This window comes from Armigeres subalbatus, chromosome 1, assembly GCF_024139115.2.
Source record: "Armigeres subalbatus isolate Guangzhou_Male chromosome 1, GZ_Asu_2, whole genome shotgun sequence".
In the NCBI taxonomy this organism is placed as follows: Eukaryota; Metazoa; Arthropoda; class Insecta; order Diptera; family Culicidae; genus Armigeres; species Armigeres subalbatus.
The window spans coordinates 122076958-122096194 of record NC_085139.1 but is presented as its reverse complement, the minus strand read 5'-3'; the positions used below and the strand labels follow the sequence as shown (position 1 = coordinate 122096194).

At 39.9% G+C, this 19237-nt stretch overlaps 1 protein-coding gene across 1 annotated transcript; it reads right to left on the bottom strand.

Moving 5' to 3' along the window:
• Window positions 1-6579: 6579 nt before the first annotated feature.
• Window positions 6580-8494, bottom strand: LOC134205077 (translocon-associated protein subunit alpha). The gene is made up of 3 exons (XM_062679977.1): window positions 8277-8494; window positions 7468-8187; window positions 6580-7268 (listed from the first exon to the last, which is right to left on the bottom strand). The coding sequence occupies exons 1-3, from the start codon at window positions 8338-8340 to the stop codon at window positions 7183-7185; spliced, it is 870 nt and encodes a 289-aa protein (XP_062535961.1). The 5' UTR covers window positions 8341-8494; the 3' UTR covers window positions 6580-7182.
• Window positions 8495-19237: the final 10743 nt, after the last annotated feature.

Sequence of the window (19237 nt, the reverse complement as noted above, 5' to 3'; positions counted from 1 at the left end):
GACAGCTGCTGGTTCTAAAATGCATTTAAAGGCAGTGATGGTTTCACTCGGTTCAATGAACGTTCATTTTGGAATTATTCCCGAATCAATCGACGCAGAGCATGAGTGGGCCTGATTCATTTTCTCTGCTGAGAGCAGATGTGGTTGCAGACACTCCGAATGAATCCTGCTTATGAGTAAACATACTCCGATCGCGTGTGTGTGGTAATTGCTGCCCGGGTGAATCGTGTGATGATTGAGTCGGCAGCAAACATTGGCTATTCATTATCGTTTCTTGATTCGATCCAGCCTTCAGTCTCGGGACATTCGATAGGATCATATTATGAAAATGTGATTCGACTCTCACTCATATTGTTCGGCAAAGGACGCTTCTTAGACGGTACGGACGGTACCTAGCGCAACAAGAATTTTGCTTTTATCGGCTTTGAAGCGTACGTTGCTTGAATAGGATACAAAATGGGTGCATGAAAATTGGCTTACGTAACAATCGTTTGACTTGATCAAATCAAAACATTGGCTTTGTTTTAACTTGTTTCCTCGCAATTTTGGAGACGCACATTTCGGTTTAGTGCATCAGCATGCATATTGCCAGTAAGCATGTGGCGTGATACTTTTTCAAAGACATTTTTGTTTTCAGTCGCATATAGAATATTTAATATATATTTATATGAACGCTTTTCAAATTGGTAATTCCCAATTAATATTTTACCGCTATGTCCATGGCACAATTTGCTTCTCACTAAATTCTCTATATATCGCAGACCGATGGCGACAGGAAATCGGAGGGCACTTGTGGGGACTCTAGATGCGATGTGTGTCATACGGGGAATTGTGTGACCCTTATCGATACTCATTTTTTTTTTTCGCTATACAAATGGCAAGTGCTTTCAAAGCATTTACGATCTCCTTCTACCAAATGCCAGGTAATTTAAAAAAAAAGGTTGATTTGACAAAGTTGATAGAATTTATAAAAAAATCATTATTTAAAAAATAAGTGCCAAATGGTGGATAACTTACTTACTGCTGAAAAAAATCTCAAAAATGAGAAATAAAACAATTTGCAAACCAATACTTTGTTTTCGGATGGTTTTGATTCGGGTACATGTAATGAATTCGAGGAGCAGTTCCCCTACATTATGTTTTACATTTACTTAGCCTTAGCCGTGCGGTAAACATACGCATTTTGAATACCATTTTAATTAAATTCAAACGGATTGTTTAGGAACGTGTACATATATTGGTCGTCATTCCTCTGTATGGTTGTATTACTACATATACATTAACAGATTTACCGTGAAGTGCATGCGTGGCGTGAGTAGTGCAAACGGTTGTGCTGTCAAAATATCCGATTCATATGGAGAGATAACATGCCTGATTGCAATCAAACGAGTGAAATAGGACTCGCTCGCCGAAAATTATCGAGCTGCGATTCAACTTGGACGAGTTTCTGTGCTGCTCCGATCGGCAGTGAGAGAATCGGGAACCGGCTGAAGCCGCTATTCAATACAGTTAAGGAATAAATGAACATGCTTGCAGTCGGGTTCACTCAAATTCATCAAAATGAGATCGCATGTGTTGATCCGAATAACGACAACTATAGACGAGTGTGTGTCGAGTGGCGAGAAAATAAATGCTTTTTGCCGATTCTCTCGGGAATCAACCATCACTGTTTAAAGGTATCACCTCGAAAAATCTTGAAGTTTGGTACCCATATTGATAGGGTTCTGAACGTTTTTCAAATTGGCCACTTCCCCCGGGGCACCTGGAACCTTCTACAGAGTGGTCAGGGCAACTGATCGTCCTGAATATGCTTCCTGAAGCATCTCCATGAAAAATCTTGAAGTTTGATACCCATATTGATAGGGTTCTGAACGTTTTTCAAATTGGCCACTTCCACCGGGGCACCTGGAACCTACTACAGAGTGGTCAGGGCAACTGATCGTCCTGAATATGCTTCCTGGAGCATCTCCATGAAAAATCTTGAAGGTTAATACCCATATTGATAGGGTTCTGAACGTTTCTCAAATTGGCCACTTCCCCCGGGGCACCTGGAACCTACTACAGAGTGGTCAGAGGAACTGACCATCCTGAATATGCTTCCTGAAGCATCTTCATGAAAAATCTTGAAGTTTGATACCCATATTGATAGGGTTCTGAACGTTTTTCAAATTGGTCACTTCCCCCGGGGCACCTGGAACCTACTAAAGAGTGGTCAGAGGAACTGACCATCCTGAATATGCTTCCTGAAGCATCTTCATGAAAAATCTTGAAGTTTGATACCCATATTGATAGGGTTCTGAACGTTTTTCAAATTGGCCACTTCCCCCTGGGGCACCTGGAACCTAATACAGAGTGGTCAGGGCAACTGATCGTCCTGAATATGCTTCCTGAAGCATCTCCATGAAAAATCTTGAAGTTTGATACCCATATTGATAGGGTTCTGAACGTTTTTCAAATTGGCCACTTCCCCCGGGGCACCTGGAACCTACTACAGAGTGGTCAGAGGAACTGACCATTCTGAATATGCTTCCTGAAGCATCTTCATGAAAAATCTTGAAGTTTGATACCCATATTGATAGAGTTCTGAACGTTTTTCAAATTGGCCACTTCCCCCGGGGCACCTGGAACCTACTACAGAGTGGTCAGAGGAAGTGACCATCCTGAATATGCTTTCTGAAGCATCTTCATGAAAAATCTTGAAGTTTGATACCCATATTGATAGGGTTCTGAACGTTTTTCAAATTGGCCACTTCCCCCGGGGCACCTGGAACCTAATACAGAGTGGTCAGGGCAACTGATCGTCCTGAATATGCTTCCTGAAGCATCTCCATGAAAAATCTTGAAGTTTGATACCCATATTGATAGGGTTCTGAACGTTTTTCAAATTGGCCACTTCCCCCGGGGCACCTGGAACCTACTACAGAGTGGTCAGAGGAAGTGACCATCCTGAATATGCTTTCTGAAGCATCTTCATGAAAAATCTTGAAGTTTGATACCCATATTGATAGGGTTCTGAACGTTTTTCAAATTGGCCACTTCCCCCGGGGCACCTGGAACCTACTTCAGAGTGGTCAGGGCAACTGATCGTCCTGAATATGCTTCCTGAAGCATCTCCATGAAAAATCTTGAAGGTTAATACCCATATTGATAGGGTTCTGAACGTTTTTCAAATTGGCCACTTCCCCCGGGGCACCTGGAACCTTCTACAGAGTGGTCAGGGCAACTGACCATCCTGAATATGCTTCCTGAAGCATCTCCATGAAAAATCTTGAAGTTTGATACCCATATTGATAGGGTTCTGAACGTTTTTCAAATTGGCCACTTCCCCCGGGGCACCTGGAACCTACTACAGAGTGGTCAGGGCAACTGATCGTCCTGAATATGCTTCCTGGAGCATCTCCATGAAAAATCTTGAAGGTTAATACCCATATTGATAGGGTTCTGAACGTTTCTCAAATTGGCCACTTCCCCCGGGGCACCTGGAACCTACTACAGAGTGGTCAGAGGAACTGACCATCCTGAATATGCTTCCTGAAGCATCTTCATGAAAAATCTTGAAGTTTGATACCCATATTGATAGGGTTCTGAACGTTTTTCAAATTGGTCACTTCCCCCGGGGCACCTGGAACCTACTAAAGAGTGGTCAGAGGAACTGACCATCCTGAATATGCTTCCTGAAGCATCTTCATGAAAAATCTTGAAGTTTGATACCCATATTGATAGGGTTCTGAACGTTTTTCAAATTGGCCACTTCCCCCTGGGGCACCTGGAACCTAATACAGAGTGGTCAGGGCAACTGATCGTCCTGAATATGCTTCCTGAAGCATCTCCATGAAAAATCTTGAAGTTTGATACCCATATTGATAGGGTTCTGAACGTTTTTCAAATTGGCCACTTCCCCCGGGGCACCTGGAACCTACTACAGAGTGGTCAAAGGAACTGACCATCCTGAATATGCTTCCTGAAGCATCTTCATGAAAAATCTTGAAGTTTGATACCCATATTGATATGTTTTGAACGTTTTTCAAATTGGCCACTTCCCCCGGGGCACCTGGAACCTACTTCAGAGTGGTCAGGGCAACTGATCGTCCTGAATATGCTTCCTGAAGCATCTCCATGAAAAATCTTGAAGTTTGATACCCATATTGATATGGTACCGGACAATATATACGTGATTGGAAGGAGACACATAATTGACCATAGTATCCGGAACCAGGTTTACTGAAATGGCCATATCTCGGATGTTTTTCAACGGATCTTAGCGCAACAGCCCGCATTCAATTTTCAATAAGATTTAGTTTCTAGGAAAATAATGTATATCGATGTAACTTCAAACCACACAAAAATACGAGCGGCAGAAAAAATGTGTTTTTGACATTGCCTCCGAAAATCCGGAACATCTCCGGTGTCCGGTGGCCAGTATTCGTGACCGCACATGTTCCTAAATCTTGATTAAATTTGCCGTCGAATGCTTCCGGTTTTGTCCAATTTCATCAATTTTTCAAAAAGTTTTAAGGATTTGAGTTTTGGCCAAATTTTGCCTATCTCAATCATTTTGCCTAACCCCTGTATCTCATAACCTTCATAGTACCCAAAAGACAGTGGTTCTTGGAACATGCAGCATCGTAAGATTCCTGAACCACCACAACGAATGTGATCCACAGAGCCTAATCCCTTTTGGCATTCAGATTGCCTGGGGTAGGTGAAAATTCCCAGCACGTTTGCTGAGGAAGCGTCAAAACTCTATAATAATAATTCTGATACACATAGTTGGGTAGAGAGAAAAGGTGTGAAATGTTGCCAAAGCAGATTCGATGGATACGGGAAATTGACTGATATCCCATCGTTATTAGCTGGTTATGGAACAACTTCTCGCAAGGGCAAGAGCGCCTGATAGATAGGCAGCTTGACGTACAGTGCGATTTCATTCGTTATGTTGTCACTCAACCCATGAACTCCGCCCTTTGGTAGGCGATTAATTTGTTACTTTACTCGTTCAATCGCCGTGGGAGGTTGAGTAGTTTTATCTCGTTTTAAATACTGGAGTCTGAATTTCCTTCGAGTCGAGAGACAGACAAAAATACACAGTTCATCGAGCTGGGTCGATTGGTATGGGTCTCCGAGGCTTATATAAAAAGTTCGTTTTTGGGAAAAATGATTGCATTTCGGAACCACTTTGTTGTACGAGAAAGGCAAAAAATGAGTTTGATTCGCGTATTGAAAAAAAAGCTTGAACAAGTGCCAATAAGTTGTTAAATTCAATCCAACAGCAATGATCCTTTTTTTTTTTTTTTCAAATACGTTTATTTAAAGGCTCACTCGCCGTAACCAGCTTTACAGAGCCAAAATCTTGATTACCAATTTCTGGTGTAACCCGTCCCGCTTTTATTTTTCTTCAATAATATTCTTTCTTTGCGTGCAACATAAACAACCCTGTCGTTGTGTTCCGTGCTTGAGGAACACTGATCACCGCAAACTTTTTTGGATTCATTTTCTTCCTTCCTTTTTGAACGCCGTCGCTTGTGTGTAACCTCAGTGTAGTCGGCAGATGAGCTCGATGTGTGTTCGTCTATGTCTGTCCATTCGTCTTCCTTCTCTTGTCGTCGTTCTTCAACAATAGATTCGTTCGGCGGCGATAATGTTTGTAGTTCATTGTTCACGGGAGGAAAATCGGCTTGTGTAAACAACTCGTCGGATGGCTTGGTTGATGATGGAGCTGCTGATGGAGTTTTATTCCCAGTGAATGTGGAGACATCTTTACATTTTGCTCCCCGATGGGCAGGTTGGCTACATTGCATACAGGATTTGGGCTGGTTTTTGTATGTTACCATAGTAGTTTCGTTTGCAATAGTGATGAACGATGGAATGTGTCGGAGCAAATTCATCCTTATCACACGCACCCCGTTCGATATTCCGGGAAAATAGTGTTTCCACGTTTCATCCCTGATCGAAATAACTTCACCGAATTTCAACATGAAATCGGTTATTGTAGTGTGGCTTACTGATGGCGGGAGATCGTGTACCCGAATGGTCACCGCCTCACAGTCGGCGAAAACAGGAATACGAAACTCACTTTTCCACAATGCATTATTCGCTTCCAGTTGTGCTCCGTCTGATAACGTGACACAATTTCTGCTGAATGCATTTCTATGAGCACACAGTTGCGAGAGTTATGCAACTGTATGCTTTTCACATCTGTATACTGAAGTTTTATTTCAGTCTCCAAAAACTGCTTCACTTTTCCAGCATCTGGGCGAACTGGGAGCACACTAAAATCTATTACCAATGTGTTTTTACGCACACCATCCATTTTCCACAGACTGCTAACAAAGGCGAGAGAAATAAAGAAACGCGACCGACTTGGTTTGTGTCTAGCTGCCAACTGACCAGCAATGATCCTTAAAATTGAAGCATTTAAAAACTTACCTTTTTCGGACTAGTTTCCTGAAATAAGAAAAAACATAAACTATGTGACCTTCGAATTCAGAATAGCTGATAAATTACCTGTAAATCATCGATACTCTAAATAGCAGACATCGTCAAGGAAGGGTCATCACTAAGTGAACTAAATGCATTCGATTTTACTTCTACTTCTCCTACGTTTTAATTCGTAAAAATAATTTAAGCAACAAAAAAAAACACTGACATCGATGAAAACTTCTTCATCTTAGGATGTCTGCCTTGGACAGTTAGAGCTTCCACAAACGAAGCTTTACTTTTGTCGTGTTCTACACCAACAAACCAAGTTCTCCAAGCGGTGTGTTTATTGGTTTTCTGCTTATGTTATCTTAGTATCCAGTCTCACATTCACATCAAACGGGGAAGTTTGTTTCATTGATTAAACTCGCGAACAAAAATGAAAAAAAAACACTTAAATAGTTAACTTTTAGTTTTTTTTTAAGAAAACGCGATGCCTGGTGATCAGAATCTATAGGATGTTGTGAAAAACTTAAAACTATTGTTACGCGATCTTTTCACTGAACTGAAAAATAATTTCCAGCTGTAGTAATATTGAGGTTTTGCTTGGATTAATCACCGATGATAGTCCAAGCCATAATCTCCTATCAGCTTTCTGTCACGTTCTTTCAGCTACAAAAGCTGCTGCAATTCTGGTTTGCAATTCACGCCCAGCTTTCTTGTCTTGTTGATAACGTTACAAGGCTACTGAAATGCTTATGCTCCTTACTCGTCCGAACCCGCGGCTCGTTTGGATTTCTTCTGTCGTGGACTTTTCTTTGGCGATACTTTTCCACCCTTGGGAGAGCTCTCTGTGAAAATCAGGAAAAGAAAAAGTTAATGTTGAATTTTGGTCAGATGATTCGTTTACGGTATTTGCAGATCATTTCAATTAATATTGAATTCAAGTAGTCGATAAATTTTAAATTATCTCCCGATGTGCCCCAAAACATGCCCCGAGACAAATCCTTCCATTCCAAGCATTTTGGTAAAACTTGTAAGTACACTTACGGATCTTCTTAAGGGTTTCCGCTGGGATCCAATCATAGTCCACATCCTTGGTGTTAGTGGTTCCGGTTTCAACTGTTTTACGAACTGCTGGGGAGCGCTTGCGCTTGCCATACGATCCCAGGAACTGTTGACCCAAAACCAACAGTAACACGACAATTGCGGCCAAGAAAACGTACAGGAAGAAAGTTTCTCCGTCCAGCCCCTCGTCGACCTCGGTGATAGACACAGTTTCGTTGAAGACGGCTTCGGAGAACTGATTCCCGCTGGCATCACGGTAGTTCAGAGCAATGTTCAAGCCAAACGGACGCCCGGCGAACGATTCCGATGGAAGGAACGAATACGAAACGGTGGCTTCGTGGCTGGGCTTGATTTCAAGGTTGTATGGTATGGCAGAGAAGTTCTGAATGAAATAGTTGAAATCCATTGGGTAACGGAAGGAAGCTTCAACGGTTTCAACGATGAAGTCATCGCTACCCTTGTTGGTAAAACCAACAAGGAATTCCACTGGGTATCCGGCGGGAAGCTCTAGCTGAGATCCACTCGAATGAAGAGGACGAGTGAACAGAAGGAAGGTATCAGCGTCGGGAGATTTGGTTGTTTCCGGTTCATCATCTGTCTCGGCTTCATCGGTCTGTGTCACAGAACCATCATCTGACTCCACCTCAACATCCAGTTCTTCGTCTAATTCATCTTCCGTAGCATGGGCCATCAACCTGGAACCTTGAATGAAAACATCCGAAGTTACGAAATGCCACGTAGAAGTGAAAGTAAACCCCCACGAGTCCCTTCCAAAATATCGGCCAACTTACCACCGTCTGTTGTCAACAGAACAGCTGGAAGCACCAGCAAAGCAAATACCAACAGCTTCCTCATTTCAGATAACACTTTTCACTCGTAAAACTGCACCGAAAAATCACTGTATTTTGAGGCAACCGACAGCGAATCTGCTCAACGGGATCAAACCAGGAGGGAAAATGAACGAACAACCGCAGCCGACTCGCAAGAAGCCGACGATGCAAGAGAAAAGCGAAAACGTCAGTTCACGTGGAACCGAAGTGACAAATCGACGGCGATGTTTTCGATGTTTTTTGATGACATGGACGCGTTCCCGTCAGATTTTGATCGCATCTCACACTGACTGGAAGTGATGCCAATCAGTTTTTATGCACTGTGCCGGCAAAGTACCCTTTAATGGGTAAAAAAGTACCCATTATGAAAGTTCAACTTATAGACGAATCCAAGTAAAAATAAGAAGAAGACACACGACGGTGTTAACTTTGACAGATCCTACAGCACAGCATAGGAAGATCATTTTAAAATGCTTATAATAAATTCTAGACAAAATGTAATTAAAATCTGATTGAAGTATGATACGGAAAAAGTTCCGAACTGTATGATAGATACATTTTTGGAAAATATTCAAAAAATTGAGATAAGCTTCCGAATATTGCCTGATTTTCTCAAAATTGCTCGCGGCGTACCCTTCGGGAAAGGTACCGCCGCGCTTTTCGCACCCCGTTTACTTGATTCTTATGGGTGAATAGCATTGCGGTGTATCGTTTAGCGCGGCCGTACCTTTCGACAGTCATTCGCCGCGTGAAGTTTTGTGCAAGTACCCATTTGGGAACATTACAAACGCCGCGCAGTGTATCATATCCAGAAAATCTGACAATATGTAATTCAGAACTTTTTCCGTACCCTACATTAATCAGATTTTAATTACAATTTCTCTAGAATTTATTATAAGCATTTTAAAATGATCTTCCTATGCTGTGCTGTAGGATCTGTCAAAGTTAACACCGTCGTGTGTCTTCTTCTTATTTTTACTTGGATTCGTCTATAGATAGTGGAATATATACACTCTGGAAAAAATAAAAACCAAATAGGTTAAAAGTCATACTAACTGGCTATTTGCCTGGTTGACCCCAGCTTAGTTTAGGTGTGTACTATACCGCGTTAGTATAACTTGGATTTATTGGGAGTGAGTAATGTATAAGTTGGCTATAATCAACATTAGTTTAATTTCATTTGGCTGAAATTATAGCTGGATTCTGCATTGAACGAATGTTTTGTTTTGATTATAAAATAATGGAAATGAAAATATAATCATAAATATCAGTTTTTATTTCGCGTTTACATAGTTTTTCAACGCATCTTAAAACTAAATCTTAACAAACATTATAGGTATTAATAACAAATAATTAGGTATTAATCAGACTGAGACCCACTTTTTGGATTCATAGAATACGACACACGGTAGATCGTTGCGTTTTCATAGCATTATCCATGTGATTCGATCCTGGACATCGAAGGCAGCAATATCAATTCTCCGGCATTGGCTTGAATTTGAGTTTGAGCTTGGCTGACCGACATTATTGTTTCTCCGGCATTGCCTATAAAATAACATTTCGAACTTATATTCTGTGGAACGTAAAAGAAAGTGTGGACTGGTGTAATATTTGTTCTGCACAACTTACCTTTCACGCATATATAATGCTTCACTATCGCCATGCATTTATTTTTTAAAATAAAAGTTTAACTTTTAAATCTAAAGAGCGTTCATTTATCATGCTTGAAGAGAACTGTCAACACCGATTATACTAACAAAAAATACGTCCACCAAAATCTTCACTAGTTTATTTTGTATAATACAATGTAGTATTGTATATATATATTGTATATACAATGGTAGTATACGTGTTATACTAAGCAATGAATAAATCGCATAAATAAGAAAATAGTATAGATTTTATTCTTTTAATGGTTTTTTAAATTTCTGAGTGTAGATGAGCGAAGATAAATCCTCTGTCTCCAAACGAACTGTCAAACGTGTCTCCAAACGAGCATGACGTCACGATTTCAATGGAAACGTTAAGGGCTGTGACGTCATATGCGCGTGTGCACGGGCAAAAAAATCGACTCAGCCATGCTTTCGCTCATCTATAGATTCTACCTGGGTGCTGCGGATAGAGCCGCTTTTCTGCTCTCAAGCGAGTAGAGGGTTATTTTGAAATCAATCCCATAAGCAAAATTATTTTGCAGTTACTTGACTGTCAAACATTTCCCGCTCTTCGATTTTCTCTTTCCATGCTGCATGAGGGTGCACAAATGCGCGAGACTCTACATGACTTTACGATGGTTTACATACATTCCTGCTCCAATTAGCTGTTGAATTTCGTGAAATTTCGTAACGAGTGCTTTTTAATTGCATTCTTACTAATTTTCTACTAGAAATATAATATAAACATATTTGTTGCAAAGAATACAAAACTCAAACTAAATTTATTTTCATTTTTTCCCCGAATAATAACAATACTTCTCAATATATGATCTGAAACGAACATAACCACAATCATCAATGTTTGGCTCCGGAACAATAGAAAAGTTTGGCTTCAGTTTGACAACCAAATCGATTCTATTCGCACCACCCAGGATTCTACTATCTATAGTTCAACTCATTAAAAGAGTAAACAGCGTTTACTCATTAATGGTTAAACGGCCTGTACGTCAAAACCAAGGGTAAATTTTACTCTTTATTAAAAAATTTTAATTTGAGAAAAGGAGTAAACAATACCCATTTTAGCATTACGGCGAAGGAAAATTTGGATTCTTGATTTTCTTTGAATTTGTATGTAATAAAAACATTTATTCTTGTGAATTAGCACAATTCAATGTATTTAGATCTGTAAAATAAAATATAAAGCAAACATCTAGCACTTTTCTATATTAAAGATGAGCGTGATGCAAGGTGGAGTCACCCATGTTTCGTTTGAAGTATGCCGCTCAGGCTCAGATCCATGAGTTGTGGTACGCCAAGGTTTCTGCTCCCTGTAAATACGCGGAGCATTCGAAGTTTGGTTTGAGGTGAGCTGCACAGAACCAGATCCTTGAGTGGTCGTCCGCCAAGGTCTCCGCTCCCTAAAGGTAGCCTCACACCTCGGGAATTTGGTTCGCGGATTTTTTCCCCATGCATTTTTGCATATGCGATGTTTTCGGAATTTGGACACGGAAAATCAAAATCCCGGCCCCATTTAAAATACACGGGGCTCAAAATCCGCTGGAAAATTTTCCCGAGGTGTGAGGCAGCCTTAAACGAGGAGCAACTGATGTTTGGTTTGAGGCAAGGAACCCACCCCCGATCCATTAGTGGCCGTCCACCAAGGTCTCTGCTCCTTACAAATATGTCCGAATAGCGTCGTGGTGTAATTCGCTGGAAGCGCTGCGGTATTTAACCAGCGTTTACATATCCAGAGCAGAGTCCGTCGAGACAAATTTCGGCGATAATTTGATGGCAAGCGATAAATAAGTAACATCCTGTAATAGCGAGAAAATATAGTAACAACTGTATTAATTATATACTTTCTTATTAATATTACTACTGACTTACCTTTTTTCGAACCAAGAACTTGGCGAAATAACACCAGCTATTTCCTCCGCTACCAAAACAGAAACATGGTGAAATTACAGAAGAGCTCAACAGGTTTTTCACCCATTAATGGGTAAATGCTTGGTGCATGAAAGTGGGGATAATTCACGCATTATTCAAAATTTCAAAATACTCATTATTTTGACAGCTTCATATTCCATCAAAAAATGTGTACTTTTTGCACATTAATGAGTAATGCCGGTTTACAGTGTGAATCTTTTCAAAAAGATCCACTCCTGAAAAATCAAGCTTGTTGATAAAAGTAGCCTCATACCTCGGAAATTTGGATCGCGGATTTTTCCCCATGCACCAGAATCCGTGTAAGGTAGCAACCCTATAACCAGAGACCGGCGGAGTGAAAAACTGTCGAATTGGCAACGTATGAAAATGCATGAAATCGCGAAAATAATACTGGCAGCACTTGAACTTTTTGCTTGCTTCTTATGGATGCAAAAAGTAAACAAGTCGAATTGGAACCGCTTTTGACGGTTCGATTGGAAACAAGATGGCGTCTTCGCCGATCTCTTATTCTAGTATTTCTAGTGAAAAGGCCACCTTACACCTCGGGAATTTGGTCCGCGGATTTTTTCCCCATGTATTTTTGCATATAGGTTGGTATCGTGTTCAAAAGAAATTTTTTTTTCTATCTCAATCACATGTTAAATTCCGTTTACTGAATCGGAAAAGAAAAGAATCGAAACAAAATTCTTTCAACAGTATCCACCTGACAAGAACAAAAAATAAAATTGGAATTTGTAAGGTTCCCATGCAAAGTAATGGGAGCTGTCACTTTACTTTCGGAAAAATATTCTGCTCGATTATTCCGTAAGTACAAGTGACATTTTGCTCCATGCAGATCAGTTGTCAAAATTCCGCTTGGTAATATTGAACAAAACTCCGTAACCTCTCTACTTTTCAAGTCGATACTGGCCTTATGCGATGTTTTCGGAATTTGGGCACGGAAAATAAAAATCCCGGCCCCCTTTAAACACCCAAAAAAATCTGCACGTTGTTTCCACCTGAAAAAGTACGTAGATTTTTTTTCACCTGAAATTCACGTAACCTTCACCTGATTTGTCGATAGAATTTCCATTCTACGTGAAAATCAGTTAAGTTCTACCAAAGTTTTGCATAGAATTCACCGGACACGTAAGTTTCACCTGAATTTTCTGAAGCATTTGCAGTTACGTGTGCACGTAAAATGTACCTGAAAATTCAGGTGGAAACAACGTTTAGATTATTTGGAGTGAAGGCTGCCTTACACCTCGGGAAAATTTTCCGCCGCATTTTGATCCCCGTGCATTTTAAATGGGGCCGGGATTTTGATTTTCCGTGCCCAAATCCCGAGAACATCGCATATGCAAAAATGCATTGGGGAAAAAATCCGTGGACCAAATTCCCGAGGTGTGCACTCCAAATAATCTAAACGTTGTTTCCACCTGAATTTTCAGGTATATTTTACGTGCACACGTAACAGCAAATGCTTCAGAAAATTCAGGTGAAACTTACGTGTCCGGTGAATTCTATCCAAAATTCAGGTAGAACTCACCTGATTTTCACGTAGAATGAAAATTCTATCGAAAAATCAGGTAAAAGTTACGTGAATTTCAGGTGGAAAAAATCTACGTACTTTTTCAGGTGGAAACAACGTGCAGATTTTTTTGGGTGTGAGGCTGCCTTAAAATACACGGGGACCAAATTCCGGCGGAAAATTTTCCCGAGGTGTAAGCACCGACGAACCGACGTGTCACTGGCGCTCTCTGATTGTCTCACACTTTTTAACGGCCATTCGCTTTAGCGGGCGATCGCTCCTGTCAAATGAGCTAAGACACAACTCCGCTGCAATGTTAATACACGTAGGTTGGTGGCTGAGCTACGAAAACTTCGCGAGCCATTATGGGGGCGGCGGTAGTGTTCAATGATTTTTCATCATGGCGTCTTGGGCAGCAAATTTGAATTATTTTCCATTAGGTGACACGTCGGTTCGTCGGTGGTGTAAGGCAGCCTTAAGGTAGCCTTCACACCTCTGGAAAATTTTCCGCCGGATTTTGGTCCCCGTAAAAACAAAAAAAAAAGTTGGTAAAAGCGAGGGGCGATTCACTGATATTGTGTATTCGGAATAAATTTATACCGCTTTTTATACCGAAGTTGGATTTTTCTCCAGATACACACCCCCGTTTCAAATCACTCAGAGACTGAGTGAAATTGTATTGCCTTCTCTTTTTTTCCCACGGAAAAGTTACTCAATTTTCGTAAAAAGTGGAACTACTCAAAATTTGAGTAGTTCCACTTTTTACGAAAATTGAGTAAGATTTCCGTGAGAAAAAAAGAGACGACAATACAATTTCACTCAGTCTCTGAGTGATTTGAAACGGGCGTGCAGGCAACTTTCCCAACTTCGGAAGTAGTGCGCTGGATTCGCCTAAAGATGCGCTAAACAACGCATCAATTAGTTTGACAAATAAAACTTCGGAAGAAAGTTCGGTTCGGAAGTCCCGACTTCCGAATTCTACACTGACAAAAATATCTATATAAGATATATGTGTCGCCGATATAATTTTTTGCAATAGCTCCACCCTAATATAATTGATACAGAACCACACATAAATTGAATAATTGCTTATTCGATACCACACATAAAGTTTATTTGGATATATATTTTATCCAGCTTTCCACGCTCGGTAATGACGGCTTGTCGGTGTGTAAAAATCAATCGGTCACTGTACTGTTTGACACTAGCTGGAGGAAAGCCCACTGGCGTTCCTGGGTGAGGGGAAGGGAAAAAAGGCCTTTTCGCCAGTGAGTTGGTATATAGTTGGAAAAGAAAGCCTCTTGCATAGATTTTTTTAAATTGTTATTCCCTACTTCTTCCGAATGTGTTTCTAGCGAACAAGCCAGCGAGTGGCCGCCACTATAAAACAGAATCTAATGGTTGTTTGATTTCCAGCCGACAGTCCAATAGCCTCTGAGCCAACTCAGTGTCGAATCGATTGGTTTTGCGTTGATTCGCAACGTTTGTACTTTGCCGGGTCGCCACCAGCTCGAAAAATGTGTTATCGGAAATGGGATATTTCATATGAAAACGATGCATGATTGTGGTCAAGAAGATCGCTAGTCCTGGCGCTGGATTCGCCTAAAGATGCGCTAAACAACGCATCAATTAGTTTGACAAATAAAACTTCGGAAGAAAGTCGGTTTGGAAGTCCCGACTTCCGAATTCTAACTTGGTGCTACGCCGACAATAAGGCAATCCATAAGACAGCTGCGAACAGCTGACGATTTTTATTTACCTTGATTATTTGACAGATTCTGACCGGACTGACAGAACAATTGAAAGGAAATTGTTAAGCTATCAGTACACTGTTTGTCATAATGACAAATATTTGTCAAGTCAGCCTAATATCCATGTCGATTTCTGGTCAGTCTGATAGATTTCCGGATAAACTTGACAAATATTTGTCATCATGACAAACAGTGTACCGAGGGGCGGATCACTTTGAAATTTGACTGAATTGAAAATATGTATTGAGAAAAATGCACCAAAAATGTGCGAATTAAACCAATGCGTTAAAAAGTGCATAAAATACCAAATGCGCTGAAAAATGCGAATAAAGGCTTAGTGCGTTCAAAAATGCGCTTAAATACTAAGTGCGTTGAAGAATGATCGCTGGTATAAAATACATATTGCATTACAAATGCATCAATTCGTTATAAAATGCGTTTTTGTACAAAGTGCGTATAACAGATTTGACAGATATAGACGCCATATTTTGAGAATGTTATTTTGACGAAGCGGTAGTCAACATTGACTTTTGCAACTAATTTCAGGAAAATAGCTTTTAGTGGGTACTACTGATGGTGTTTCCAGCCATTTTGCATAAGGCGCTAAACTTTACCTCGGTGGTAGCTGGCAGGGAGCATTCCAATTCAATGAGGAGATTGCGGAAATATCCCGGAATATAGGATCGTTGTCTTTGTTGCCCACCTTTAAAACAGTTTTGAAACCTGCGATGTGACGTGTCAAACTTCATGTTTTTGCAAAATGGCACGTATTCTAAGGATATTTGATACATATGAACATATTCTTTAACATCCAAAAATGAATGGCTTACCGATTGAAGTGGACACTTTTTAATCAAACCTAAAACCTGGCATATAAAATCTGTAGCAGGCCTTCTACAAGTTCCTGGTGATGATGAAATTGTGGGATAAGTCAATGTTTACATATGCCTTTCCGACTTTTGATCTTTTTGTCTATCAATTGTCAATGTCTATCCATCATTAAAAAACCGCCATCTAAACTTTGCCATTCAGACAGCTAGAACGGAATGCAATGCAGCGGAACGGCAACGAAAATGGCAAAATTTGTTAGTCCATATATTTTCTGTCAAATTTGCTGTTTCCATCGCCGTTCTGCTGGCATTGGGGGCTTTAGTGAGGGTGACTCTTGGGGCAATTTGTGAGATTTTTTCAATTACAGCAGATATTTGTATTCCATGAAAAGAAAAATCATGTTTTCAATATGGGAAATAACCAAAGTTCCGATCGAAAGCACAACAAATATACGTCAAAATTGAAATATTTGATTATTAATGCATTGTAAAATATTCAAATGCGTGCACCAGTGCATCAATGCACTGTAAAATGCACCAATGCGTGATCCATTGCATCAATACTCAAATGCATTAAAAAATGCTCAAAAATACGCAAATGTGTTCATCAATACGTATGACTGCTTCGAAAATGCGTGAGTGATCCGCCCCTCGCAGTGTACTGAGGGCTTTAAGCGCGGTTTAAGGTAGCCTCACACATCGGGAAATTTTTTCGCCGGATTTTGATCCCCGTGCATTTTAAATGGGGCCGGGATTTTGACTTTCCGTTCCCGAGGTGTAAGGTCGCCTTTAAGGTAGCCTCACACCTCGGGAATTTGGTTCGCGGATTTTTTCCCCATGCATTTTTGCATATGCGATGTTTTCGGAATTTGGACACGGAAAATCAAAATCCCGGCCCCATTTAAAATACATGGGGCTCAAAATCCGCTGGAAAATTTTCCCGAGGTGTGAGGCAGCCTTTACATAAGAAGTGAGTTCCGTTCAACTGCATACACACTTTGTTTTGATTTCGATTGTCAGTCCCATCGCTGAATGTCCTCATGGATAGCGGATAGCGGTCAAATCCAATGTAAATAAATACTAAGGTATGGAAATCCATATATTGTGTGCGTGCCTTTTGTGTATGGCGAAAAAGCTTTCACTACTACATTCGAACGAGCTCCCATAAGAAGCCGTGCAAATATGTACCTCACCAGGGATGCCAGATGATATTTTCCAATGTCTTCACAGTCGATTAAAAATGTCTTCAAATGTCTTCAATATTAAGATTATGATTATCAGCGAAAAATTACAAAATCTACTATGTATTCTTCTTCTTCTTCAATGGCTCTATATTCCAATTGGAACTTGGCTTGCTTTTCAATTTAGTATTAAATTTGCATTCTTCAGTTATTAATTGAAAGCTTTTCTATATTCCCGCCATTGCATGAGTATGTATCTTGTGTGGCAAGTACAATGGATATTCTATGCACAGGGTGTCGAGAATGTGTCCAACCCGAAAACATCCTAGACCGGACCGAGAATCGAACTCACCATCTCCGGATTGGCAATCCTACGCCTTTGCTCGCAAGGCTACTGGAGACCTCAATAGGTGTGTAAATTCAATAATCTCCTTGTATTACTGAGTCGGATTTATAAACTGAATTTTCACGTGGAACTCTTCCAAATTTCTTTTTAAAGAATACCCTGTTGGGATTCAAAATTTACTGTGAAATACTTGAAAAACATCCAGAGAACTTTCTAAAGGAACGTCCGGATAAATATCTAGATCAACTTCCGGATAAATTCCCGATGGAGCTTCTTATAACTTTCTTCTGGATTGAGCTACTTATTATTTCTGAAACTCTCCTGAAAAAAAAATCCTGAGGAATTTCTGCAACCTTGAAGGATCTTCCAGAGGAGGAACATCCGGAGGGATCCCTGGATCCCTGGATTTCCCTTCCGCAAAAATCCCGGGAAAACTTTTAGAAGAATTCCTGGAAGAACTATTGGAGGAATTCGTGAAGGAACTACCGAAGGAGTTCTGGAGGAACTTCTGGAGGATCTTCCAAATGAATTCCTGAAGGATTTTTCGAAAAAATCCCTGGAACTTCCGGAAAATTTCCTGGATGAATTTCGGAAAGAATACCAGAACGTATGTTTGAAGAAATTCTTAGAGGAATTCTCAGAGGAAATACTGGAAGAATGGTCAAAGATATTTCTAGAAGAATTACCAAAGGAATTTAAGGAAGAATTTAACGAAAGTGTGTAACAAGTTTTCTCTGATTTTGCTACTTAGTATTTAAATGAAAATCCCTTAATTTTTTATGGAATTTCTCTGAATTTTTTTAGGAAGATTTTCACGTAGAAATTTACCATGAAACTTGTGAAAATTAAGGAGAATTTTCAATTTAAATTTTGGAGGATTCCCTTTTTATGTTTTCAAGGAAATCATTAGATTTAAATTTTGAACTGAAGACCCAATTTCAATTCTCTTGAGTTTAGACAAGAAATTCCTCATAATTTTCATCGGAAGTTCTCCTTATTTTACACGAAACATCCTTTGAAATTTTTACAGAAAATTCTTTTAAAAATTCACGGAAAATTTAAAGAGTTCTTCGACGGATATTTAGAGGAAAGTCACATGGAAATGCGGAAAAGATCAAATGAATTCAAAAGGAATTAAGATATAATTCAGGTTCTAGCTCAACGGTTGAATAGATTAAATCAAGTCTGTAAAAAAGAAATCTGTAATAATCGAAATACGCACGTCAAAAACGCCGCCGCCGCCAAGGAAAATTTAAACAAATTCTGCCATCGCACAACTCAAAGTTAATTGCGTATGAGGTCTGAAATGCGTTACAGTTATCAGCCCGCTAGTGCGAAGGTATTTTTATGTTTGGGATTCTAGGTCCGAGACAAAGACTTTTATAACTTTTGTAATTGTTTTTGTATAATATACATATAGAAGTCGCAAAATTTATAAGTATAAATAAAATTATATTTTCCACTCGCTGGCTTATTGATTGTCTTCAGGTATCTTCAAATAAGTAAATAAGTCTTCAAATATTTTGAAAAGTCTTCAAAATGTCTTCACGAAATAAATGTCTTCACAGAGATCCAAATGTCTTCAAATTGAAGACATGTCTTCAAATTTGGCATCTCTGTACCTCACCATTTGCTGTTTACATTTTTCATCATCCACTAATACACTTGCATTTGGTCTTCATTCTCACCTTCTATTTATCTCATT